The following is a 26,921-nucleotide window of genomic DNA, read 5'->3' on the forward strand; positions in this document are numbered from 1 at the left end:
AACCTGGATTGGCCCTTTAAAGTGACCGGAAAGGGGAGGGGACTGAGGTCCCTTGCTGGGAGGCACGGTTTTATTTAAAACCCACCTGAAGACACCAAAGGTAAGACTATTCCCACCATATTCCCACTATGGAAGGTGATAGGTCCTGTACCCCTGCAGAGCCCAGCATGCCCTCGGCTACAGTGAGTAGTACTTGGGTGGTCACTATGGGGTTATCTCGGCCTCCATTTGAGATGACACTAGATCTCCCCTCCTATTTCACACGGGTCCCCTTCTCTCCCCTTTCTTAGGAGGACAAGGCCCCCGCTTCTAAGAAGGATAAAGACCAGCCCCGTAGATGTAGCATCTGTACAAAAAAGCTGTCCTCATCCTATAAGAAGTTGTCAGCCCTGTACGGATAAAATAATTAGAGAAGAAAACGCCTCACTGATCGAGGAGCTTAGATCACTCGTTAAACAGGAGGTCCAGGCCTCCTTTGCTGCCCTGCCTGTCTATTCCTCCCCCAGGCCCTCTCCCCCTAAGAGGAAGATCCAAGAGTTAGACTCTGATGTGGTCTCTATGGACGCTAGTAGCTCAGCCTCTGATGATTTTGAGGAATTGGCGTCCTTGGGGCCTGCCAAAGCAATCGAAACCGGTAGATATTATTTTTCCTTGGACAACTTGGAGGAACTACTGGATGCTGTTAGAGACGCTATGGGGCTGGAAGAAGTGGAGGTTCCCTGTTCTGTTCAGGACGAGATGTTTAGGGGTCTTAAAACCAAAAAAACAGACTGGTTTTCGAGTCCATGAGGTAATTGGGGATCTCATCCGACAGTAATGGGAGTCCCCGGAAAATCGCCTCTCCACCCCTTGGAATTAAAACATAGGTTTCCGTTAGAGGGTGATGGTTTTGAATGGGAAGTCCCCAAAGTAGATATCCAGGTGGCTAGGGTAGTGAGAAAAACCTCACTTCCCTTTGAGGACTCGTCCCAATTAAAGGATCCTTTGGACCGCAAAATGGAAAGCGTCCTTAAAAAATCATGGGAAACCTCCTCTACCTCTCTTAAAGTCAATATTTCCTCAACTTGTGAGGCCAGATCCCTCTTCAAATGGCTGACCCAACTGGAGGAACACCTGTCTCAGGGCACGTCCAGGGCAGACCTACTTGACTCCATCCCTCTCCTTCAAAAAGCCACAGGTTTCTTAGCGAACGCCTCGGCTGAGTGAGTCTATCGCGGCTAGGGCAGCTGTCCTGTCCAATACTGCTCGCCGTGCTCTATGGCTCAAAACATGGAGTGGGGACGTCACCTCTAAAGTCAAGCTCTGTTCCATTCCATTCCAAGGAAAATATGTATTTGGCCCAGCCTGGATGAACTCCTGGAAAAGGCCTTGGACAGGAAGAAAACACTTCCTGAACAGAAACAGGCTAAGAAATGTTCCTTTCGGCCTTCCCAAAGTCACCCCTCACAGTACACAGGAAAGGGAAAATCTGGGCGCTGGAGCTATTCCAAAGGCGGCAAGGGTCGCAACATTCTTGTACCCCAGCAACAACACCAGCAAAAGGACAGACAATGACTTGGTCCGTGTAGGGGGGCGGCTTTCGAATTTTCGAATTTCTTTCCCCAGTGGCAGGCAATATCTTCCTGCCAGTGAATCCTCAATACCATCGAGGAGGGTCTTTTATTGGAATTCGAGAGTCGCCCCCCCTCAGATCCTGAGGGTCACGTCCCTTCCCTCCCGGGGGGCTCAGGATCTCCTATCAGTCGCCCTAAAAAACCTTCTGGATTCGGGAGTAGTGTCTCTAGTTCCCCCTGGTCAGGAGGGGACGGGTCACTACTCAAAAATATATTCCTAATACGGAAGCAATCAGGGACCCCACGCATCATAATCAATCTGAAGTCCCTAAACAATCACATCAAATATCGATGTTTCAAGATGGAGTCTATAAAATCAACTATTCCCCTAATAGGGAAAGACTTAGTCATGGCAACTATAGATTTAAAGGATGCGTACTACCATGTGCCGATTCATCAGTCCCACAGAAAGTTCCTGCGGTTTACAGTCCTCAGGGAAAATATAACAGTCCACTACCAGTACAACGTACTGCCCTTCGGCATCTCTTCAGCACCCCGGGTGTTTACGAAGATCATGGCAGAAGTCATCGCACTCATCCAGAAACAGGGCGTGTGCATAATTCCATACTTGGACGTCATGTTGATTGTCGCTCCCTCAGTAGCAGCTCTCAATCTTCACGTCTCTATAACCTTACGGTCTATGGGTTGGATTCCAAACCTAAAAAAATCGGAACTCCTCCCTTCATCAATGAGAAAATTCCTAGGTGTATCTCTGGACTCCAACAAACTGATGTCCTTTCTACCATTGGAGAATCAGACAGCTCTCAGATCCAAAATCTCAAATTTCAGACGCCAAGAAAATCCAACGTTGAGAGCGACAATGTCTGTATTGGGGTCTATGACAGCCTGTTTCCAGTTGGTGTTGTGGGCCCAGGCCCACTCAAGGCCTCTCCAGGATCATATCCTAAGATCCTGGAACAGACAAAGGGACTCACTAAACAAACGGTGCAGGACCCCCAGTCAGATAAAAACTTCTCTTTTTTTGGTGGCTAAGCTCCCGAAATCTTCAGAGGGGGGGTTTCTTGGACCCAGGACCCTCTGATTACAGTAACTACCGACGCCAGTCTACGAGGCTGGGGAGCTATGGTGGCCCAGATTCCCTTTCAAGGCAGATGGAGTCCTGAGATCAGTTACAGATCTTCCAATTTCAGGGAGCTAATGGTGGTAGAAAAAACGCTCAGTGGCAGTCGACTTAATCCAGGGTTCTCACATCAAGCTTCTCTCGGACAACGTGACCACAGTTGCCTTCCTTCGTCATCCAGGAGGTACGAAGGTACACAGCCTAAAACAGATTGCAGGCCGAATATTTTTGAGGGCAGAGCGTCATCTCCTATCACTTTCAGCAATCCACCTGAAAGGCTAAACAACGTCCAAGCAGACTTTCTAAGCAGGGAAGATATCCAGCCAGGAGAATGAAGCCTGAATCCTCAGATCTTCCAGTCGCTGGTAGCCAAATGGGGTCTCCCCGAGGTAGATCTCTTTGCCAGTCGGTCAAACACAAAACTTCCCCTTTCTTTTCCTTGGACAGACGAGACAAGGCCATAAATTTGGATACATTAGCCCATCCCTGGCATTTCAGGCTGCTCTATGCGTTCCCTCCGATACCACTGATGGCAAGAACCATCCAGAAAATCAGGATGGAGAGAGTGGCAACAATTCTGGTGGCCCCTCTGTGGCCCAAAAGGCCTTGGTTCGGGGCTATCACAGAACTTTGCCTAGAGGGTCTGGTAATACTACCACAAGTCAACAATCTTCTCTCTCAAGGGCCCCTGTTCCATCCCAATCCTCAGTGGCTAAACCTAGCAGCCTGGTTACTGAAGCCGAGATCTTAAGATCCAAAGGTCTCTCGGAAGAAGTTAAACTCTTCAACAGAGTAGAAAACCAGTAACCAACGCGATGTCTGGCAAAATATGGAAAAAATTCCTATCATGGTACGCTCCGGATATTCCGAACACCTCACACCCCAACATCGCTCGGATCCTTGATTTTCTACAGAGTGGATTAGAATTGGGTCTCAAACCTAGCACTCTTAAGGTGCAGATTTCAGCCCTAAGTTCTATATTTGACCAAGATTTAGCCTCTCATACATGGATCAAGAGATTCATAACTTCAGCACTCAGGCTTCACCCAAAAATTCAGTCTCAGGTCCCATCCTGGGATCTAAATGTGGTACTCAAGAGTTTAACCCTCTCTCCCTTTTGAGCCTCTATCCTCTAGCTCAATACAGACTCTCTCTCATAAGACTGCCTTCTTAGTAGCCATCACTTCAGCATGGAGAGTAGGAGAACTTCAGGCCCTTTCTATCAGGGAACCTTACATGAACGTGACCGAAGATAGGATTACGCTTCGCCTGGACCCTTCCTTTTTCCCAAAGGTAGTTACGGACGTCCATCGTTCCCAGGAAATCATCCTTCCCTCCTTCTGCCAGAATCCTTCCAATCCAAAGGAAGCAGAGTTCCACCTCCTAGATGTCCGCAGAGTTGTTCTTTATTATCTTCAACAAACTGAGTCTTGGAGATTGGATGGAAACCTATTTATACAACACTCAGCCGCCTTCCTTCCTCTGTTCTGCCCTAAGTCCACTATAGCAAACTGGATCAAAAAGGCAATTGAGGAAGCTTATAGCAATCAACAAATAAATCCACTGATTGCCTTAAAAGCTCATTCTACCAGATCCACGTCAACTTCATGGGCCGAAAGAGCAGGCGCTTCTACTGAGCAGATTTGCAGGGCAGCTACATGGTCTTCCCTTCATACGTTCTCTAAACCTTATAGATTAGACTTATCATCCACTAGGGATTTAGCCTTTGGTAGGAAAGTCCTACAAGCTATTGTCCCTCCCTAATAAAATATCGTTGGTATTCCTCCAATGCTGTCGTGGAAGGCGTATTGAGAAAATAGAATTAGTCCTTACCGGTAATTCGGTTTCTAGAAGCCTTCCACGACAGCACGAATTTCCCTCCCTATGGATTCCATATAACTGTCAGGTAACCATTTTTCCAGGTGATCTTGGTAAACACTGGGGATTGACGGTGGGGAGGGGCTTTTAATCTCTCTGTGTTCCTGTCCCCCAATAGGGTGTGGACAACATCCTCCAATGCTGTCGTGGAAGGCTTCTAGAAACCAAATTACCGGTAAGGACTAATTCTATTTTTCCTATTTTCCACCCCTTCATGGTCTGGTGCATCTTGTAGTCCTTAAACTACAGGATATAATCAGTGCTTCACTTGTGCAGCTTACTGTACATGTATTTAGCTAATAAATAATTGGAAAAATGACTATTTTTATTAACCAAGTAAGGGAAAGCAGACAGCTCTGAGCTAATCTTATGCTGGGAAAGGGCCAATATTCATGGACCTTCCAGCATAATTAACATCAGGTCACAGCTGTCTACTTAGTATTTGCTGCCTATTAAAAATAGTGGGGATCCCACTTTTTTTTTTTTTTTCAGGGTCCCCCCTTTTTTAATAATCAGTAAAGGCTAAGCAGGCAGCTGTTAGCTGATATAAATAGGCTGCGAAGCTCCATGGTTATTGGCCCCTTCCTAGCATAATTAGACCAGCTCACAGCTGTCTGCTTTCCCTTAGCTGGTTATTAAAAATAGGAGGTCCCGACGCCATTTTTTTTTTAAATTTATTTAGCTAAATACATGTACCTTAAACTACACATGCACAGCACTAATTTATGTATCTCACGGACATCTTTCTATCTATCTCTATCTTTGCACATCTAACACCTAAACATCTGTCATTTGTATTCTGCATTCTATTCCAGTACATGTCACACTGATGGTACACACGGATGACACAAACGTACACACGGACTCGTACATACGTGTCCCACATGGATAGCAACAGAGACTACAGATCTCACAGGTACTGGTTTTTCCAGTACCGAAATCACCGGGATGTGTGAAGGGGGCCTTAGTAGGATTTTTCTTCCTGCCTTTTGGAATTGGCTGCTATTTAGATTTTCTTAGCCAGGAGCATTCTGCGTTTCAGCTCATTTTAACTTTGTACAATTTATAAATATATCCATGCAACAGTATTCTTAGTTTTTAATTTTTTATGCTTTGTTTAAATTTGTAATGTGTTTTTTTTTTTCTTTTTTTACATAAAGCATATACAGGAAGCTAACTTACCAAGATGACGACAACTAAAAGGAGTCTCCTCGAAAGTATCTATCTATTTTTGCAATTGGAATAAAAAAGCTTGTTCATTGGTTTTAAATGTTGTCTTTGTGGAATATTCCTGTGATACCATATCAATATCCTAACTTAAAGGGAGTCTTTCAGCCCCAAAACACATGAAATTGCTTAAATAGTGATACAGTGGACTTGGCCTCTATAAAAACTATACCAGCAGTATACATTTTAGTGGCTGAGAAAAAGACTTCTGTCATATGGAAATGAGGGAGCTGTGTTGCACCTTTGGCATGGCTAAGGGCTGTGCACTCGTACTCCCCTTTAATTTTCATTCTGAACACTTATTCAGATTGACATCGCTCGCTTGCCTGAATCCTTTCGGCGGTACACTCACAATGAAAGAGCCAGTGGTGAGAGCATACCTGCCCTGACACTGTGTGCACGCCGCTCAGCATCCAAATTAAGGAGGGGTAACAGTGCAAAGAGCCTTTGGCCACACTAAGGGGCACCAAAGCCCACTCATTTGCATATGAGATTCAAGTCTTCTTGGCACCTATGCAAATCATACCAACAGTATACATTGTAGTGTTTTATAAGTCCCCTATATATCTGTTTTATACTGACTTCCTTTGAAAGTTAGGCTTTCTTGTTTTATGTTTGCCAAATCAAAAAGTTTGAGAAGTTAATAATTGTTGCACTTTCTTGTTTTAATTCCTTGATCTTAAGATTTCTGCACTTGCATTTATTAATGTAAAGGAGTTTTTACCTAATATCTAATAATGGCAATATACTAACAAATCATAGGTTGGAGCCTCTACCAGAGGTTTACAACTGCTTCCTAGTATTACGGTGGCCTATTCTACCAATAATAATTGCAGCATCAGTTGCTGGAAATCAAATTCATTAGTGACAACCAATATGGCTGCACTTCCTGCCGACAAAGTTGCACAACTTTTGGCTACTGCTCTAAAATCAGATTTGTTATGCTACCATTTTTAAGTGGAAATTCTATAAAATATTAAGAGGAAAAAAAAAAGTTTGCAAATTAATGTTAAATTGTTGCCTGTTAATTGTGATGCATCATCTCTCAAACGAGTCAGATAATTTTACTTAAAGGTGTTGTCCACTACTCTGACAACCCCTTCTCAATTACAATATCCCCCCATGTAAAATAATAACAGCCTGTACTCTCCTCCGGTGCCATTACGGCTATGATGGTAGTTCATGTGTCATTGTCATGTAATCTCTACAGCCAATCAGGGCCACTTATGGGCTGCTTTACTCACTTCTTTCTGACATAACTGGCGTCTGGAGGAGGTTAGAAAGCAGGAGAAGTTCTCTGATGGAAGTAAGTGAAGCGACCCATTAGTGGCCGCTGATTTGGCTGCAGGGCTCACATGACATGAGCTTGTCACAGAAGACCCAACGTCAATGTCGCTGGAACGGTACCAGTGTTGGAGGAGGGTAAATACGATTTTTATTTTACATGGTGGAATATAGTAATTGAGAAGAGGTTGTCCATCGTGGTGGACAACTCCTTTAAAGTTTCTTTTGTAATCCCACATGGGTTGGGTGTATGTATGTATATATGTTTTTTTACCATATTTACCAAACAATAACCTTACCATTTCCCCCACTGCAGTTGTTCTGCCATTCTTACTGTAAGTGCTATGCACTACACAGCTTCATCATAAACCACAAGCAGCAGGGAGAAAAAAATTGGTTTTCCTTAAATTCGAGAAATCCCCTTAATCTGTTTAGTTTTTATTCATGCATGGCATAATGGCTACTTCTGAAAAGAAATATGGAAAAACATGGTTAACAGTATTACTATTCTGTTCTATGTGTAAGCAAATGGTGCGCTGTTCCCGTGGTTTATTAGTTGGGTCTATCTGGACATATGCCCACTGTTGAAACAGGGGGAAGGAGGGCTACTTTTTATTCAAGAGGGACTGATGGCTAATTTCACATGTCCAACATTAATGGCCTGAATCTGGACCAGCCGTGGGTCACCTGATTTCATCAGCCTCATATATCTATGGGGCTGGTGAGATCTGATCCAACGACCTGCTGCTGGTCCAGATATCGCAGTCTGTACACTGCGTGAATGTCGGACTTGCGAAACCGGCCTATCACCATCAGAAGATTGAATATTCATAAGACTGTACAGGCTGTTTAATGTACACTAATCTCTCCATGTCATCATTTTGGAACTAGAAAAGTTTGCATAGGACCTGTCGTGCTGAATTCTCAGGTTTTGAACGCTGAGGGGCAATAGGCATTTTAGAGCATAATTCTTGAATTGTTAAAACCTATAAAAATGTAAACTGTACACTATATAAAAGTATAAATGTCACGACAATGTTTTACAGAAATACGTGATTTTTTTTTTTTTTTTTTAGGAGAAATAAATACTTTGAATAGTTTGTGCATTGTCTCTTGTGTACCTGCATGAAGCCTTCCTCCACCTATAACAAAGGCTTTCTCCACCCTGTTTGGATCAGTCAGTGGTCTGAGTTCAACATAGAGAAGAAAAGAAGTTTTGCTTCGCAAAAAAAGACAGAGGCCCACCTCTATGCGGATGGTCAGCAGTTCACTATCAGTTCTGATCCAGGAGTTGGCCCACACTATAGTTGTTGGATGGTTGCCCATTTTAAAAAACCTTTGAAATTACATATTAACTCTCTGATATTTCAAGTCTTTGACAAAGGTTGTGAATTTGCTGGTCTGGTATGAAGATCGCTCCACTCAACTGCTGACTTAAAATTTAAAGGGAACCTGTTTCCATAAAATGCCCTCCAATCTGCAGGCATCATGTTATAGAGCAGGGGGAGAGGAGTAGATTGGTTTATAGGTTTGTGAGAAAAGATTTAAGCATATTATGTGTTTCCATAATTTAATCCTCTGCTCTTTCTGAGATTTTTGGTCCAGTGGGCAGTCCTATCAGTGACTGACAGTTTTCTTTGTAGAAGTGTGCATACATGGATAACTGTCAGTCACTCATAGTACTGCCCATTGGACTGAAAATCCCAGAAAGAGCAGAGGATTAAATGACAGAAACACAGGTCACACTACATCTTTTCTCACAAAACTATATATCGATCTTCTCCGTTCCCCCTGCTCTATAACGTGATGCCTACAGATTGGAGGGCATTTTCATGGTGGCAGGTTCTCTTTAACTCCTTCACGACCTTAGACGTATACATACATCCTGGACTTCCCGACCTTGGACATATGGATACGTCCTGGGGATTTTGCGCATAGAGGGTCTATGCGCACGTGATCGCTGCTGGGTTTTTGGCGAATTTGACAGCTGATACCCGGCTCTCCCTGCCAGGAACTGTGCCATGTGATCCGGTGGTGTCAGTCTGCCACAGTTTTGTGCACTTCTGAAAAGGACTCCGCCGGACAGAGGCCAGACAGTCCAGAGTAACTCTGCCTCTGCGTTATAGTGAATGAATCCCTCGGGGGTTTCATCTGAATCGCGTAATTTGTAGATTTAGAAGGAAACCCCCGATAGAAGTGCTCAGCATAGAGTACAGGATAAACATGATCCAAAATGTTATGTAAAATGTTCCCAATAAAAGCTTTAACTCAATCCACAAAAAAGTCCCCACTCAGGTCTGTCAATGGAAATATACGAGGCTTCCATGTTACTACTAGTACAAAGGCTCTGAAAAAGCCCTATGGCTCCTCACCCCCCAAAAGAGATCCCCCCCCTTTAGCGTCAACATGATTGGCATTTCTGTAGCGATCAGAGCCCGCATAATTTACGAGTGCATGAGAAGCACGAGCTGGGCACTACAATAGCAGATTCCAAATTTTCACTCAGCAACATCCACTGCTGTTTGTTTATGGAAAACACCTTTGGCGTCAAATCATCACTACATCTGTAGATAATTTCCCAAAGGCGTATAATTTCCAAAATGGGGTCACTTGAGGGGGGGTATTCTGATCTTCTAGCATTTAGGAGCTCTGTATATGGAGCCTGCAAACTATTCTAGGAAAATCTGTGCTCCAGGAGGCAAACAGTGCTTGCTCCCTCCCGAGTCTTGCCATGTGGCTAAACAGTACTTTATAGCTACATATGGGGTACTTCCATGTTCAGCAGAAATTGTGACAAATTTTAGTGTCATTTTTACCCCTTTCCCCTTGTGAAATTGTAATATTTGGGGCTAAAATTAAGTTTTTGTGGTAAAAATGGAATTATTATTCACTGCCCAATGGTAATGATAAATTTCTATGACACACCTGTGGTGTCAATAAGATCACTGCACCCTTAGGTGAATTCATTGAAAGGTATAATTTGTAAAATGGGGTCACTTATTGGGGGAGGTTCTGCTGCTCAGGGGCTCTTCCAGTGGGTCTTGGTACCTGCAAACCATAACAGTAAAATCTGCACTGTAATATTGCGCTCCTTCCCTCCTGAGCTTTGCACTGCGCCTCAAAAGTAGTTCCCGATTACATGTAGGGAATTGGCGTACTCGGAAGAAATTGCACAACAAACTGACAGGTCCATTTTTTCCTATTGGCCCTTATAAAAATTCAGTGCTAAAACATTTACTGGTAAAAATATAATTTGTCTTTCTTCACCGCTCAATGGTATAAATTTCTGTGAGCCACATGTGGTGTCAACATGCTTACTGCGCATCCCTATATGAATTCATTGAGAGGTGTAGTTTGTAAAATGACGCCACTTATGGGGGTTTCTGCTGTTCTGGCACCTCAGGGGCTCTGCCAATGTGACATGGCACCCTCAAACCATTCCATCAAACCATTCTGAACTCCAATATGGCGCTTATTCCCTCCTGAGCTATGCACTGTGCCTCAAAAAGTAGTTTTCGACCGCATATGGGTTATCTGTGTACTCAGAAGAAATTTTTCCTATTAACCTTGTGAAAAAAAATAAATTAGGGCTAAAATAAAATTTTCGTGGGAAATGTATTTATTTTTTTTTTTTCACAGCTCAACGTTATAAAATTCTGTGACGCACCTGGGCATTCAAAATATTCACCACACATCTAGATAAGTTACTTAAGGGGTCTAGTTGTTTCAAAAATGGGGTCACTTGTGGGAGATTTCTACTGTTTAGGCTCATCAGGGGCTCTCCAAATGCTACATGATGTACTTGCCATTTTTGTGTTTAAAAAGTCAAACTGTGGGGGGCGCGGTTTGCTGGGGAACGAGAGCGGCTGTGTTTCTGCAGAGCTCCGTTTAACCCTAGGATATAGTAACTCCAGAAGACTCAAAAGGGGACTCATTTTATTTTTTTTGTTTTTGGATCACTCTGGGATCATGCCAGGAGAAGCTCAGAGGAGAAAATCATATGCAGTCTGAGTTATTAATGCTGCAAAAGCTGCGGAGAGGAGTAAGCTTAAAGCTGCGTGTATAAGTACCGGCGCAGAGCCGTCAGCTCCATTTAAACAAAGATCTTCATCTTACTCTGCCAAGAGGACCTTTCCTTTCCAAGAGAATACTCTACCACAAAAGACAAGACCATCTGTGAAAACTGACCCCATTTCCTTGAAGACTGCGTGGTCCGATGTGAGGAGCTGCGCCTTGAAGTCTGTAGAATATCAGAAGAAATTGGCGGTACCTCGTACTTCAAATGCCTCCCCTGCTTGTTATGGCCAGAAGGGAATGAAGATTAAGGCTAAAAAACCAATAACCCAGAGGAATATGAGGAATGGTGACCGGAGCGGTATCCTAGCAACGCCTATCAGCCGGAAGATGGCTGTGACCGTCTATATGCCTGAGGTGTCTGTTCCATCGGTTCTCACTGACAGGAGTGCTGTCATCACGGAGGAGCGGATGGATGGAGAGGGGTCTTTGGGGGACTCCTGCCGTGTGCTTAATGGTGGGAGGTTCTATGTGAGATCCCTTGGAGCTGAGCTCGAATTGTCATCTCCATGAAGCGAGTGCAGACTACCACGCGCTGCAGCGGGAGGAGTGTGGACTTGGCAGCCATGGAGACAATGCTGGGTGATGAGAGTAGCGATGTATATGCTGATAATGGCATACAAAATTTGGAAGAATATAATATTGTGAGGGAGTAGGACTTTCAGACTCAATATATATAGATCACAGTGCTGACTATAACAATGAGTATAACTCAGATATTCACTCTGCAGATTTGTGTTAGACAGATGAATCTGATCGGGAGGACTCTGATATAGGTGGTTATTCGATAGTGACATCATCACCCCAGCCTTCAATTGGATCTTTTCATAGCTCAAATGGAGTTCATGTAGTAAATACTTCATCAGATGATGATACTAAGGGGTATGAGCTTGTCAATTTGACTCTTTCAGAGTGGAAATTAATGAGTCTTATTCACAAGATACCATTTTGTGATATTAATGCTGAAGACGAACCTCCATCTAAGCTCTTTGTTAAAGAGCTTTGTGATTCAATCGAATCATCCTTTTAAAGCTTGTCTATTCGCAATGGGGAATACTCTTTCCAACATACCCTCTTTAGATGCCAAAATTAAATACAGCTCAAGTGGCTCCCTTAATAATATAAACGACTCGTTATCAGACACCTCAGACAACAATAAACCAGCTACAGAACTATTTATAAAGCAATCAATTAATATCTGATTTCATCTATACAGCAAGCCATAATTCCACAGAGAACAGAACTAATGTCTGAAATTAAGTCTGTCCAAAATAGAATTGACACAACAGAAAACACTATAGTTAGCATTAAAAAACAGAGGTTTTGTCAAGTTCAGTTGCATCCCTTCATAAAGAAATAATTCTTATTAAACAACAAGCTATTTTTGAAGACAAGTCCAGAAACAACTTAAAAATTAGAGGAATACCTGAACAAATTTCTCCTTCAAATCTAGAGACTTGCATTACGGAAATGACTACTGCTCTGCTTCCAGATCTCTCTGACGAGATGATCGTTACTAATGCCTACAGAATCCCAAAACCTGATTTCTTACCCAGGGACATCCCTAGAGATATCGTTAATTTCCACTCTTTTACCTTAAGAAATAATTTACTAAATTTAACTGGAAAAAAAGAAAAATCTTCCCAAGCCTTTATAACCATAATTTACTCTTTAACCACTTCGCACCAGAGCCTGTTTTTGCCTTCGTGACCGGGCCAATTTTTTCAATTCTGACCACTGTCACTTTATGAAGTAATTACTCTGGAACGCTTCAACGGATTCCCCTGATTCTGAGAATGTTTGTTTTTTCGTGACATATTGTACTTCATGATAGTGGTAAAAATTTCTTCGATATCACTTGCGTTTATTTGTGAAAAAATCTGAAATTTGGCGAAAATTTAACAATTTTCAAACTTTGAATTTTCATGCCCTTAAATCAGAGAGATATGTCACACAAAATAGTTAATAAATAACATTTCCCACATGTCTACTTTACATCAGCACAATTTTGGAACCCAAATTTTTTTTTGTTAGGGAGCTATAAGGGTTAAAAGTTGACCAGCGATTTCTCATTTTTCCAACAAAATTTACAAAACCATTTTTTTAGGGACCACATCATATTTGAAGTCACTTTGAGGGGTCTTTATGACAGAAAATACCCAAAAGTGACACCATTCTAAAAACTGCACCCCTCAAGGTGCTCAAAACCACATTCAAGAACTTTATTAACCCTTCAGGTGCTTCACAGGAATTTTTGGAATGTGGAAGAAAAAAATGAACATTTAACTTTTTTCACAAAAATGTTACTTTAGACACAATTTTTTTTTTTTCACCAGGGTAACAGGAAAAAATGGACCCCAAAATTTTTTGTGCAATTTCTCTTGAGCGCGCTGATACCCCATATATGGAGGCAAACCACTGTTTGGGCGCACGGCAGGGTTCGGAAGGGAAGGAGCGCCATTTGACTTTTTGAATGTAAAATTTGTTTGAATAATTAGCGGACGCCATGTTGCATTTGGGGAGCCCCTAATGTGCCTAAACAGTGGAAACCAACCACAAGTGACACCATTTTGGAAACTAGACCCCTTAGGGAACTTATCTAGATGTGTGGTGAGCACCTTGCACCCCCAGGTGCTTCACAGAAGTTTATAATATTGAGCCATAAAAATACAATTTTCACATTTTTCCCACAAAAAATGTTTTTCATTCCCTAATTTTGCATCATCATAAGGGTAACAGGATAAATTGCACCATGAAATTTGTTGTGCAATTTTTCCTGAGTACGTCGATACCCCATATGTGGGGGAAAACCACTGCTTTGGTGTACGGCAGGGTTCGGAAGAGAAAGGAGCGCTATGTTGGCTGGGATAGGTTGCAGACACCATGTCACATTTGAAGAGTCGCTGACATGCCGAAACAGCAGAAACCCCCACAAGTGACCCCAATTTGTAAACTACACCTCTCAAGGAATTCATCTAGGGAAGTAGTGAGTATTTTTAAATTTTTTAATTTATACCATTGGGCAGTGAAAAAAGAATAATTATATTTTTACCACAAAAAAAATGTTTCACCCTCAGATTTTACATTTTCACACAGGGCAATGGGTAAAAATGGTGCAGATTTATATCGGGTTTTTATGACTGACAGCTGTCACACACTAAGACGCTTTTTTTTTTTGCAAAATCTAGTTTTTGCATCACCATATTTTGAGAGCTATAATTTTTCCATATTTCGGCCGACAGAGTCATGTGACGACTTGTTTTTTTGCGGGACGAGTTGACATTTTTATTGGTACCATTTTTGGGTACGTGACATTTTTTGATCGCTATTCCGTTTTTTGGGAGGTAAAATTAACAAAAAACAATAATTCAGGAATTGTTTTTTGAGGGTTTTTTTATGCCGTTCTGCGTGTGGTAAAAGTGATCAGGCAGCGTTATTCTTCGGGTCAGTACGCTTACAGCGATACTACACTTACTGTATATTTTATGTTTTGGCGCTTTTACACTAAAACTATTTTATAGAGAAAAATATTTTTTTTGCATTGCTTTATTCTGAGCGCTATAACTTTTTTATTTTTCGGCTGATGGAGCTGTATGGTGGCTTTTTTTTTTGCGGAACAAGATGACGTTTTCAGCGGTACCATTTTTATTTCCATTTTGCTTTTTGATCGCATTTTTTTCCACTTTTTGTTTGGCGATAGGAAAAAGCATAGTTTTTTGCTCCGTTTTTTATTTATTTTTATTACGGTGTGCACAGAAGGAGTTAATTAGTGTGACAGATTTATAGCTCGGGTTGTTTTGGACGCGGCGATACCAAATATGTGTACTTTTTTTATTTTTGCATAAATATACGGATTTATCGGTTTAATATTTTATTTTAATTTATTTTGTATTTTTTTTTTTTTTAACAGTTTCAAAACATTTTTTTTTTTACTTTTTTTTTTTTTTTTACATTTTTACTTAGTCCCAGTATGGGACAATAATTTTTATTTTTCTGATCACTGATCTCATGTAATGTAATAGACATATATTACATGAGATCTTCACTGACTGTTTCACAGTCAGAGTCTCCTGCCTGGCTTCAGCTGAAGGCTGAGCCAGGCAGGACACCATATATGGCAGAGCTGGAGGCGGTCATGTGGCCTCCAGCTGCCATAGCAACCCAAGGTCCTGGAAGATATCAGGGGTCTTCGGAGAGGTAAGTAAGACGATCCCCTCTCCTCCTGCTGTCTTCTATATGCCACGATCACTATAGATCGCAGCATATAGAAGACAGCAAAGGGTTAACATCACTGGGACCTGATCCAATTAGGTCCCGATGATGTTCCTGTCAGAGCTATCGCTCTGAACCGCTCCCGCAGCACTTGCAGGACCCTGGGGGTCCTGAGCGCTGCGGGACCACCCACCGTTTTTAAACGTCCGCGCTGCACAGAACCAAGGCAGCGCGGACGTTTATGTACAGTGGGCGGTCAGGAAGCGGTTAAAGATCTTTCCAAAGCCACCTTATTAGCTAGGAAATCTTTCCGTGACATTACGAGTAAACTTGTAAGGACAGGTGTGAAATATAGATGGATAGGTTCCACTAATCTTCAGATTAATTTTCAAAATGAGATTTTCCTGGTCACGACTCTGGAAGAAGTTACAGATTTGATACAGAAAATAATAATTACTTGATGTTTTCTCAGTAAGCTAGCAAATGTTACTTGACTGTAATTTCTGCATATTCTCTTGGTTCTATTCCTCTAGGGTTTTTTTGTGTTTTTTTTTACCCTTATGGTTCTCATACATGGATTTTTAGAGATGACTCTAGTTCCCATGGTCTATATCCCAGTCGTTACTTATTTGGAGTCCTTTTTGAGACCTTACTTTTAAATCCTAAAACCGGACATTTTCCCTCCAAAGAGGTCATAATGGCCCTGATAAGAATACTGAAAAGCATGTCTAGCGTGATTTAATACGGTCATTGGCCCCGACAAGAATGTGTATAAGCAACAGGAAAAGAAGTCTAGTGTAATTGACTAATCTTACTTGTTTGTATTACAAGAGGACTTGCAAGTAGTGTTGAGCATTCCTATACTGAAATATCGGGTATCGGCCGATATTCGCGGTATCGGAATTCCGATTCTTAATTCCGATACTTTTGCAATATCGTATACCGGAATCGGAAGTTCCCATAATGCAATGAGCCAGTTTAATTTTATTCAGCCAATGAGGATCCTAAGAAGTGTGGGCACATCCTGTTAGGCATGTAGGCATCTTAACTAATGGCATGGTTGTGATTGGCTGCTGAAATGATGTCATGATGCACTATAAAAGCCGCCGCCGCCATTTTGAGCTCACTGCTGTGAATTCAGTTAGGGATAGGACGCTGTTGTTCTGAGGGACAGTTTTAGCTACCTATTTCATAGAATCATAGAATGGTAGAGTTGGAAGGGACCTCCTGGGTCATCTGGTCCAACCCCCTGCTCAAAGCAGGATTCACTAGATCATCTCAGACAGATGTCTGTCCAGCCTCTGTTTGAAGACGTCCATTGAAGGGGAACTCACCACCTCTCGTGGCAGCCTGTTCCACTCATTAATCACCCTAACTGTCAAAAAGTTTTTTCTAATATCTAATCTGTGTCTCCTCCCATTTAGTTTCATCCCATTGCTTCTAGTCTTTCCTTGTGCAAATGAGAATAAAGATGATCCTTCTACAATGTGACAGCCCTTGACATATTTGTAGACAGCTATTAAGTCTCCTCTCAGTCTTCTTTTTTGCAAGCTAAACATTCCCAAATCCTGCAACCGTTCCTCATAGGACATGGTTTGCAGACCAGTCACCATTCTGGTCGCTCTTCTCTGAACTTGCTCCAGTTTGTCGATGTCTTTTTTAAAATGTGGTGCCCAAAACTGTACACAGTATTCCAGATGAGGTCTGACCAAAGAGGAGTAAAGACCGATAATGACTTCACGTGATCTAGACTGTATGCTTCTGTTAATACATCCCAGAATTGTATTTGCCTTTTTTGCTGCTGCATCACACTGTTGACTCATGTTCAGTCTATGATCTATTAGTATACCTAAGTCTTTTTCACATGTACTGTTGCTTAGCTCTATTCCTCCCATTCTGTATATGCTTTTTGCATTTTTATTGCCCAGATGTAGTACTTTGCATTTTCCCCTGTTAAAAACCATTCTGTTGGTTGCTGCCCACTGCTCCAGTTTATTTAGGTCTTTTTGAATCCTCTCTCTCTCTTCTCTAGTATTAGCTATCCCTCCTAGCTTTGTGTCATCAGCAAATTTAATCAGTTTACCCTCAATTCCTTCATCTAAATCATTGATAAAGATGTTGAACAATACAGGTCCCAGGACGGAGCCCTGTGGTACCCCACTTGAGACATTCATCCAGCTGGATGTGAAGCCATTTACAACCACCCTTTGAGTCCGATCACTAAGCCAGTTATGAATCCACCTAACAGTTGCCTGGTCCATTGCATACTTGGTCATTTTTTCAATAAGGATGATGTGAGATACTTTGTCTATTTGGTCTATTCTGCTTTACCCAAGCTACTTTATAAATCGCTGTGCCTTGCAGCGCTAGTGCACAGTTCTCTGTGCTGTTCACTGCTGTCTGCAAGGTCTGTGTGTGTGAGTGCAGCTCACCCTGTAGTGTGTACCTCAGCCACGTCTGGTTGTAGTGCATTCAGTGTGTGTCACTGCCTCATACATTGTCCTTTTTTGCCAATTCATAATTTTTCCTGATTTCTCCTATTAGTGTGGTGGTTCCATCCGTATTCAGCTACATTGGTTCCAAACACACTATATAGAAGTAGTTAGAGGAGCCTTTCTGCAGCATTATGCCCTGCTGCCTTAGCCAGATTAGTATTAGCCTATTTTTTGTAGCCTCATCTATTGCATTGTAAGTTACCTTCCTACATTGTAATAGCTACAAAAAGTTTGTGATACTATCGGTATTACATCTTTGGGCACATCCAGTGTCTTTTTGTGACAAAAAAAACCTAAATAAAGTTCACCAAACACTCCACTTTACAGTTGTGTAGGCCACATTAGCTCATATTAAAGTCTAGTCCACACTTTATAAAATTAGTGTTTCTTATACCTGTTAGCAGCTGTTCAGGAATAAGCACACTAAGCCCTTAGGCAGAAAAGTACTATCTTTATCAGTCTACCAAGATGAAGAAGGCAGGGAGTAAGGCATGTGGGCGTGGAGTTTCTGCAGGGAGAGGACGTGAGGATTCTGTGCCTGGAGGGAGAGGACGTGGGGATTCTGTGCCTGCTGCGGGCACACGTGACTCAGCATCCCCCAGTTTTACCAGGGAACAGTCCTTTATGCGCAGCTTTGTAGGAGCTAGCCGTACCCCACTGCTGCGGGAGGACCAAATTGAAGCCGTTGTCGGATGGATGGCAGCTAACGCATCGACTTCAATTAGTTCCAGATCCTCTCAGGTCCTGAGCACTGAAGAGCACCCATCTGTCTCTTCACCACCTGCCAAATTGCCCAGGCAGTCAGAGAGCCCTGGACAGGAGCCATCTCTACTTCTGTTCTCTGAATCTCTTGGCTTGGAAAGAGGGGGCCAGCCAAGCAGAATTCGAGAATTTGAAGAAGAGGTAGTATGCAGTGATGCGCAACCGTTTTGTCTCTCTGAATCAGAAGAGGCGGGTGGGCCAGTGCCTATGGTCCGCAGCACACCTCAGTAGGCATCTGATAATGAGACTCAGGTGCCACTTTCTGGTGCGTACTGTGCTGTCGAGACTACCCAGGAGAAGCAGTTGTTTGAAGAGGGTGGTGTAGATGATGAGGTCCTTGACCCATCATGGCGTGTGGGACAGGAAAGTGGTGGGAGCTGCTCTGAGGAAGAGATTCCCCGAACAGCCCAAAAAGGAGGGAGAGGGAGGGGGCAGACTTGGTTGCCTATAGCCTCCACTTCGGCACCCATTAGGAGCATGGTTCTTCCAAAATCCAAAGCGGGCGCTCCCAAGACTTGCAGTGTCTGGTCCTTTTTTGACACAGTTGCAGATGACATTTGCTTTGTTAAATGCAAGCTGTGTAATCAGAAGGTGAAAAGAGGGAAAAGTGTCAGCAACCTCAATACCACAAATATGTGGAAACATGTGCGGACCAAGCACATGGTGGAGTTACAAAAACACACTGAAGACCTAGACCAACCTACAGCGCCACCTACCACCTCTTCAGCTCGTGTTGTAGCCTCTTCCTCCAGCTCACACACAGCTGGTTCGACTTCCTCACAGGATTGCCATGGAAGAATCTCTGGCACTGTTGTACAGAGACACAGTGTAATTCCACCCACAGCACCACTTTCCCAGTCATCCACACTTCCAGGCCAGTCTACAGCCATCGTTGGCACAGGCATGGGAGAAAAGGCGCCCATACTCGGCAAACCACCCCCGAGCACAGGCTCTGAATGCTGGCATTGCTAAACTACTGGCCCTTGAAATGCTATCATTCAGGCTGATGGAGACTGACACCTTCCGTAACTTTATGGCATTGGCAGTCCCACAATACAACGTGCCCAGCCGCTTTTATTTCAGCAGGCAAGCCGTCCCTGCCCTGCAACATCATGTGGAGGGAAAAATTAAACAAGCGCTACAAAATGCCGTCAGTAGCAAGGTCCACCTGACCACCGATGCATGGACAGGGACGATACCTTTCCCTCACTGCCCAATGGGTAAATGTTGTGGAGCCGGGTACAGATCTTGAGAGTGTTCTGCCAACTCCAAGGATTGGAGGAATCCAGTCTGTACACATCGACTCCTCCTCATACTCCAGTTCCTCTGAATCAGCGCTGCAGGAGCCGTCACGGTCTACCTCCACATCGACCCGTGAACGGTTGGTTACCTGTTATGATGACCGACATGAGCACAGCCGTGGCCAAACGTCAACAGGCCGTATTAAAATTAATTTCTTTGGGGAATCGAAGCCACACAGCGCAGGAGCTCTGGAATGCCATCAAGCTGCAGAGCGACGTGTGGTTTGTGCCAGCGAATCTTCATCCAGGCATGGTAGTGTGTGACTGGCCGAAATCTGGTGGCAGCTCCTGAGCCTAGGCAACCTCACTCACATCCCATGTCTGGCACATGTGCTCAACTTGGTTGTGCAGAGTTTTTTGAGGGACTATCCGGATCTTGATGCACTGCTTCACAAGGTCCGCATAGAGTGCGCTCACTTGCGGCGTTCCAGCAACGCAAGATCACGCATTGCAGCTCTGCAGCGCCGATTACGTCTTCCGGAACATCGCATCATATGTGACCTACCCAACAGGTGGAATTCAACGTTACATATGTTGGAGAGGTTGTGTGAGCAGCAGGCAGCAGTAATGGAGTACCAGCTGCAGCAGGCGCAAACAAGTCGCAGTGCGCGCCGTTCACACTTCACCACCACTGAGTGGGCCTCTATGAAGGACATTTGCCACGTTTTGCGTGCCTTCGATTATTCCACGCGGATGGCGAGTGCAGATGATGCACTAGTCAGCATGACTATCCCCCTTATCTGCCTGCTTGAAAAAACACTGCAAGCACTAAGGGATGAGGTTTTGGAAGAGGTGGAGGATGAGGAGTCACAAATGCCATCTGCTTCTCTACAGTCTGCGCAACGTGGTTCCTCACAAACGCCTAGGCAGGGGACACTTTGTGAGGAGGATGAGGAGGAGTCAATGGATGAGGAAGACATCTGTCCAGAGGAGGGAGGTACACAATGCTCTAGTAGTCAGTATCTAGAGCGAGGGTGGGGTGATGCACAGCAGGCAGAGATCACGCCTCAAGCAGGGGACAGCGTTTCTTGGCCAGTTGGCAGTCTGCAGCACATGGTTGATTTCATGCTGCAGTGCCTGAGAAACGACCGCCGCATCGCCCACATTCTCAACACGGCTGATTATTGGGTGTCCACCCTCCTAGATCCTCGCTACCGGGACAACTTACAAAGCCTCATAACACCGTTGAACCGGGAGCGTAAAATGTGGGCGTACCAAGACGCACTGGTGCATTCCATCATGTTCTCCATTCCAACCGAGAGCAGTGCTGCTAGTGCTTTACAAAGCAGCTCAGTGCGTCGAGGCAGTGGAGGAAGCTCTGCACAAAGAGGGAGCAGAAGCAGCGCCTCAGCACAAGGCAAGACCAGTATGGCCGAAATGTGGCAAAGTTTTGTGTCTCCGCCACCACAAATGTCTACACCATCACAGACGGCTCCAGTCAGCAGGAGGCAACGTTTCCATCAGATGGTGACAGACTACATGTCTTGCCCTCTTAGTGTACTCCCAGACGGCTCTTCTCCCTTCTAGTTTTGGGTCTGTAAGCTGGATACATGGCCAGAGCTTAGTCCGTATGCATTGGAGGTGCTAGCTTGCCCTGCTTCTAGTGTATTATCAGAACGCGTCTTTAGTGCCGCAGGTGGTGTACTAACAGACCGTCGCATGCGACTATCCTCCGATAACGTTGACCGGCTTACTTTTCTCAAAATGAACAAGGCCTGGATCTCTCATGAATTTGCCAGTCCTCTTCCAGAATAAATAATTGGTTGGCAACAGTATCCAGGTCTCCTGTTGTGTTCATGTTTCTACCACCTGAACTGTAATCCCTGAGCTCCAACACCGCCAGTTGGCGCTCGGAAGTGCCGTCTGCACAGTCAACACTTGCTGCCGTGTTATTGGGGTTCAGTAACGTCAGCTGTTCCCCTGCTGTGCGGACGGCAATTTCTCCTGCTCTGTCCACATTCTCACTACTACAGATTTTAAAGTTGCTCCAATTACACCTCTGTTTTCAGTATTATCCCTGAGCTCCAACACCGCCAGTTGGTGCTCGGAAGTGCCGTCTGCACAGTCAACACTTGCTACCATGTTATTGGGGTTCAGTAACGTCAGCTGTTACCCAGCTGTGTGTCCGGCAAATTCTCCTGCTTTGTCCACATTCACACTACTACAGATTTTAAAGTTGCTCCAATTACGCCTCTGGCTCCACTCTGTTTTTAGTATTTACCCTGGGTTCCAGCACCGCCAGCTGTTTCCCAGCAGTGTCTTTGGCACGAGTACTCCCTCCTGCCTAGCCTGGTTCCAGCACGCCAGCTGTTTCCGGGTAGTGTCAACGTCACTTTGCCTCCAATGCGTTGTCCTGTCGTGTTGCGGTCGGGTTAACCGACTCTATGGTGCCTGCAGTTTTAGGTGACTCCTATGTGGGCTGCGGGATCTGGCAATGAAGGCTGGTTCCATAGTGCCAATAGGACAAGCACCCCCTGTAGGACTGGGTTTTGGTAACTGCGGCCGGCTCGCGGCCTTGAAACTTTTTTTTACATGGGTACCTTCTGCTACCCATCTGGGTTCCAGTACCGTCAGCTTTTTCTCGGCAGTGCCTTTTGGATTAGGTGCCTCCTTCTCGGTATCCAAGTTCCACCAACGTCTGCTGGTCCTTGGTAGTGCTTTCTGGCACAGGTACCTCCTGCTTAGTAACAGAGTTCCAGTACCGTCAGCTGGTCTTCGGTAGTTCCATTGGCTCTTGTACCTTCTGCTACCCATCCGGGTTCCAGTACCGTCAGCTGGTCCTCGGTAGTTCCTCAGCCTTCTTGTACCTTCTGCTACATTTCCAAGTTCAAGCTTTTTGAAATGGTTCTTGGTAATCACTCTGGATCTCCCTGACGAGGACCCTGAAGACGAGGACCCTGAAGACCACCCTGAAGAAGACCAAGAAGATGACCCTGAAGAAGTTGACCAAGAGGACAAAGAAGAGAAGACAAATCCTGTTGTAAATCTTTTGTGACGGGCAGAACGAAAGGTGTAATGTTCAAACTTTTATAGATAGCAACTACAGGAATGCCTGTCACAAAGAAGAAGATGAAGAAGATGAAGAAGTAGAATATGAAGAAGAATAATAGTTGAATAAGAAGAATATGAAGAATGTAAAAAAAAGAATAATACGAAGAAGGTGAAGAAGATGAAGGTGAAGAAGAAGTTGATGAAAAAGATGCTGATGCTGAGGATGATGAAGGAGAAAGTGTGGGAGAAGTAAAAAAGAAGGTGAAGAGCATGGAAGTAGTGAAACATAAATATCTGACAAAATATAAAAATACTTAACATAGTCAATATTTCCGTAACTCAGAACATCTTAAAAAAAATATTAAATTCCTGCTATTCCATTTGATTGGGCTAAACCTCTATGCCTTTATTGTCTCCCCCCCACCTCCCCCAATACATTCTACATTATTCTTAGTTGTTTTCCTTCATGTAGAATTAACCTACTAGGAAAGAAAGGGTTTATTTTCATTCCGATATTTCTGTCCCATTGACTTGCATTGGTTTCCGGTATCGGAATCGGCGATATCCGATTACTTTTTGGGTATCGGTCCGATCCGATATTTCCCGAAATCGGAAGGTATCGCTCAACACTACTTACAAGCAAATGAATAAGAATGTCTAGCATGATTTGTATGTGCTTATATTTTTTTTTTCTCTTAAAGCTGTTACTTGTAACTAAACGATAAGCAATGTTATGTATCTAAAACGCCATGTGCTCTTGTCTTTGTCCCTTTTTAGGGACTATTTTCCTCATTTACCTTGTTTTCTTCTCCCTTCCCCTTTTTCCCACCCCCCCCCACCCCCCCCCCCCTCCATTTCCTTTTATCTTTCCCTTTATTATTATAAAAGTTGAATAAAAATTTATTGGGGAAAAAAAAGTCAATCTGTGCTCTTTCCCTTCTGAGCCCTGCCATTAGCCCAAACAGTAGTTTTTCCCACATATGGGGTATCGGTGTACTCGGGTGAAATTGCACCAACATTTTTGGGGTTCATTTTTTTTTTTTCACGGGCAACAAGAGAAAATAGTGGCTAAAAACATTTTTGTGAAGAAAAGTACAATGTTCATTTTTTTTTCCCTTCCACAATGCATTAATTTTTGTGAAGCACTTAAAGGGTTAAGAAAAATGTGGTTTTGAGGGGTACAGTTTTTAAAATGGTGTCCCTTTTTGAGTATTTTCTGTCATATAGGCCCCCAAAGTCACTTCAAATGTGAAAATGATTTTGTTGGATAAATTAGAAATTGCTGATCAACTTTTAACCCTTCTAACTTCCTAACAAAAAAAAATCATGTTTCAAAAATTATGCAGATGTAAAGTACACATGTGGTAAGTGTTATTTATTAACTATTTTGTATGACATAACTCTGATTTAAGGGCATAAGAATTAAAAGTTTGAACATTGCGACATTTTCGCCAAATTTCCGATATTTTCACAAAAAAACGCAAGTTCTATTGAACATATTTTGCCACTATCATGGAGTACAATATGTCACAAGAAAACAGTTTCCGAATCAGTGGGATCCCTTGAGCTTTCCAGAGTTATTACCACATAAAGTGACACTGTCAGAATTGTAAAATTTGGCCTGGTTATAAAGGTGAGAACTGGCTTATGGGGTGAAGTGTTAAACAAACTATGGCAATCTTATACAGATTGTGGAAACTCCGTACCAAAACTCTTATTTGGGTAGAAATATTACAAAATCTATGGTATGTTATTAGTGAGAAATAAAACATGTTGCACATGTCTTTACATTGAAAATTACATTTCAGCTTTGATCCTTTCTCCGCTGTTTCGGTAAAATCGTGGTCTTTATGGTGGAAAGTCAACAAACCACATTATAGTCGATGGGTTTCATCAGGGGCTGCTGGTGCATGGCATGCAGGGAGCTGTTATTTTCATCCTGGTTGAAATCCTGTTTGGTATTGGCTTTTTTTTGTGAATTGGTCTCATACCAAAAGTTCCAAGTTTTAAGATTTTGACTGAAGACAAGAAGCCTCTTCAGTCTAAGGCTGTGTGCCCACTATGCGTTTTTTAAGCGTTTCCGCAGCAGCTATTCCGTTAAAGAAATGCTTAAAAAACGCTTGGTAGAAGGTCTGCCATGTTCCCCAATGACAATCCGCATGTGCTGTGCACATGCTGCGGAAATTTCCGCTGCGGATTATCATTGCGGAAAAATCTGCAGCACTAATTATTAATTATCATACCGCCGACGTCAGCGGTCGCGTGACCTGCCACATGACTAAATTACGTCACCGCAGGTCCTTTTAGACCACCGCGAGACACCGGGGAGACCGGATGTAGCGGAGAAAACACCAGGGGCCATTGGAAGGTAAGTGTATGTTTATTTTTTATTTTAAATTCTTTTTTTAACAGGTTCTGTGGTACCCGAGTCTGGAGGAGAGTATTCTCTTCTCCAGACTCGGGTACCATCCGCACATAGAATCGCATAATATCCACATGTGCTCATGCGGATATTATGCAAGTCAATGGCGGCAATTACGCTGCGTGTCCGCAAAATTAATGGACATGCTGCGGATTTTTCCGCAATAATAATGCGCAGCGGAAATTTCCGCAGTATGTGCACAGCACATGCGTATTATCATTGGGGACCATGGGGCACGTATTACCAAGCGTTTTTTAAGCGTTTTCGATGCGGCAAAAAAACGCTTGAAAAACGCATAGTGGGCACGCAGCCTTAGACAATCCGATCACAATTTTAATCACAAAAAATATCACTATCTGCAGCATATCACCTGTTTACACAGAATGTGCTGCCAAGAATGATTATTTTTAAGCAAGTTTTTTTCCGTGTTTAGACTGCCTGATAGTCGAAAACAAGTGTTCTTAGAAATGCTCATTCCCCAATTATCTGCCTGTCCGCATGCAGCAGTAGTGCACATTTCTGGCACAAAGTAAGCCAATCAGTATATTTCTTAAAGTTGAGACTAATTTAGATGAGCCAACTGCGGCTGCTAAAAGGGTTACATGGGACTCTTATTATTTTACTGCTCTTATCAACAATTCTACGGGTTCTGCTGACGTCACGTTGACAGATCAGAGTCTCCTCTTCCGCTATCCTCTGTTGATAGGATGTCTCTACCAATGTCATGATGTTGACAGCTGAATCCCTGCTGCCTAACTGTGTGGAGCCGGTTGTTAATCAGAATAGCGTTGCTCTGTTGGCAACAGTTAAAGCGAAGCAGGAGAATCGCTTGCTCAGCCAGCAGAGATCATCCCTGTGAGAAGTTCTGGATAACCCCTTTTAAATGACCGCTGATCAGCTATATACAAACAGATTGGCAATAGAGATGAGTGGATTTCTTTGTGCGACACCAGTCCAGATCATTGCTCTGTGGATAAGACAGGAGCTTCGCTCCTTAGCCTCCTGGATCCCAGGCTCCGTTTATGATTAACCAGGCTGAGAGGACATTACTTGTACGCCGCACAGATAATGTCACTCCAGGCTGGTAAATAAAATGCCGAGTAAGGCAATAACTGCACAGTAGATTCATGCCTAGAAACATTCACAGTATCCTACTCCTGGATCCAGTTTTGTGAACTGACCAAAAAGGGCAATCATGTGGGATCTTAAATACCTGTTTTGTAGATCAGGCGCCAGTCAGAGAGCCCCCAGATAATTCCCTCTCTTGTACACAAGAATAATCTTAGCCGTAAAACTCAGCGGACAGGAGGCTGGAACGCACGCCTATCCTCGATGCCGACCCAGTGAAATGCACCTATTTCCTGCATCCTCTTGAAGTTCGTGGAACGCACTCTCAGTTTATGCATTGTTTCCTGTACTGCCTCCTGTCCTACCATATGGCCATCCAATAACGCATGTTGTGGTGAAGTATGGGCATGATAATGCTAATCACCACAGTGTACCCTATACCACACTATTGTTACAAATAGAGGCGTGATCAAGCTCCTATAATGCCCCTTTGCTTTCACATAACAATTAATC

At 43.4% G+C, this 26,921-nt stretch overlaps 2 protein-coding genes across 5 annotated transcripts in view; one reads left to right on the forward strand and one right to left on the reverse strand.

The window, feature by feature from the left end:
* Positions 1-8,579, forward strand: part of HJURP (Holliday junction recognition protein) — a 50,417-nt gene extending 41,838 nt beyond the window's left edge. For 3 of the 4 annotated variants that reach the window (XM_073664587.1, XM_073664589.1, XM_073664590.1), the window contains one exon: positions 5,733-5,842. In XM_073664587.1, the coding sequence (XP_073520688.1) occupies positions 5,733-5,772 (40 nt within the window). In that variant the 3' untranslated portion in view covers positions 5,773-5,842. Of the gene's footprint in view, positions 1-5,732; positions 5,843-8,159 lie in introns of those variants that run through there. The other variant, XM_073664588.1, reaches the window with a different exon arrangement.
* MRPS23 (mitochondrial ribosomal protein S23) overlaps positions 1-26,705 on the reverse strand; it is a 79,398-nt gene extending 52,693 nt beyond the window's left edge. The window contains exon 1 of the mRNA XM_073670439.1: positions 26,554-26,705. The gene's annotated coding sequence lies outside the window, so the exon portion shown is untranslated. The remainder of the gene's footprint in view (positions 1-26,553) is intronic.
* Positions 26,706-26,921: the final 216 nt, after the last annotated feature.

This window comes from Phyllobates terribilis, unplaced genomic scaffold, assembly GCF_046119375.1.
Source record: "Phyllobates terribilis strain yellow unplaced genomic scaffold, ASM4611937v1 Scaffold_2__4_contigs__length_985480577, whole genome shotgun sequence".
In the NCBI taxonomy this organism is placed as follows: domain Eukaryota; kingdom Metazoa; phylum Chordata; class Amphibia; order Anura; family Dendrobatidae; genus Phyllobates; species Phyllobates terribilis.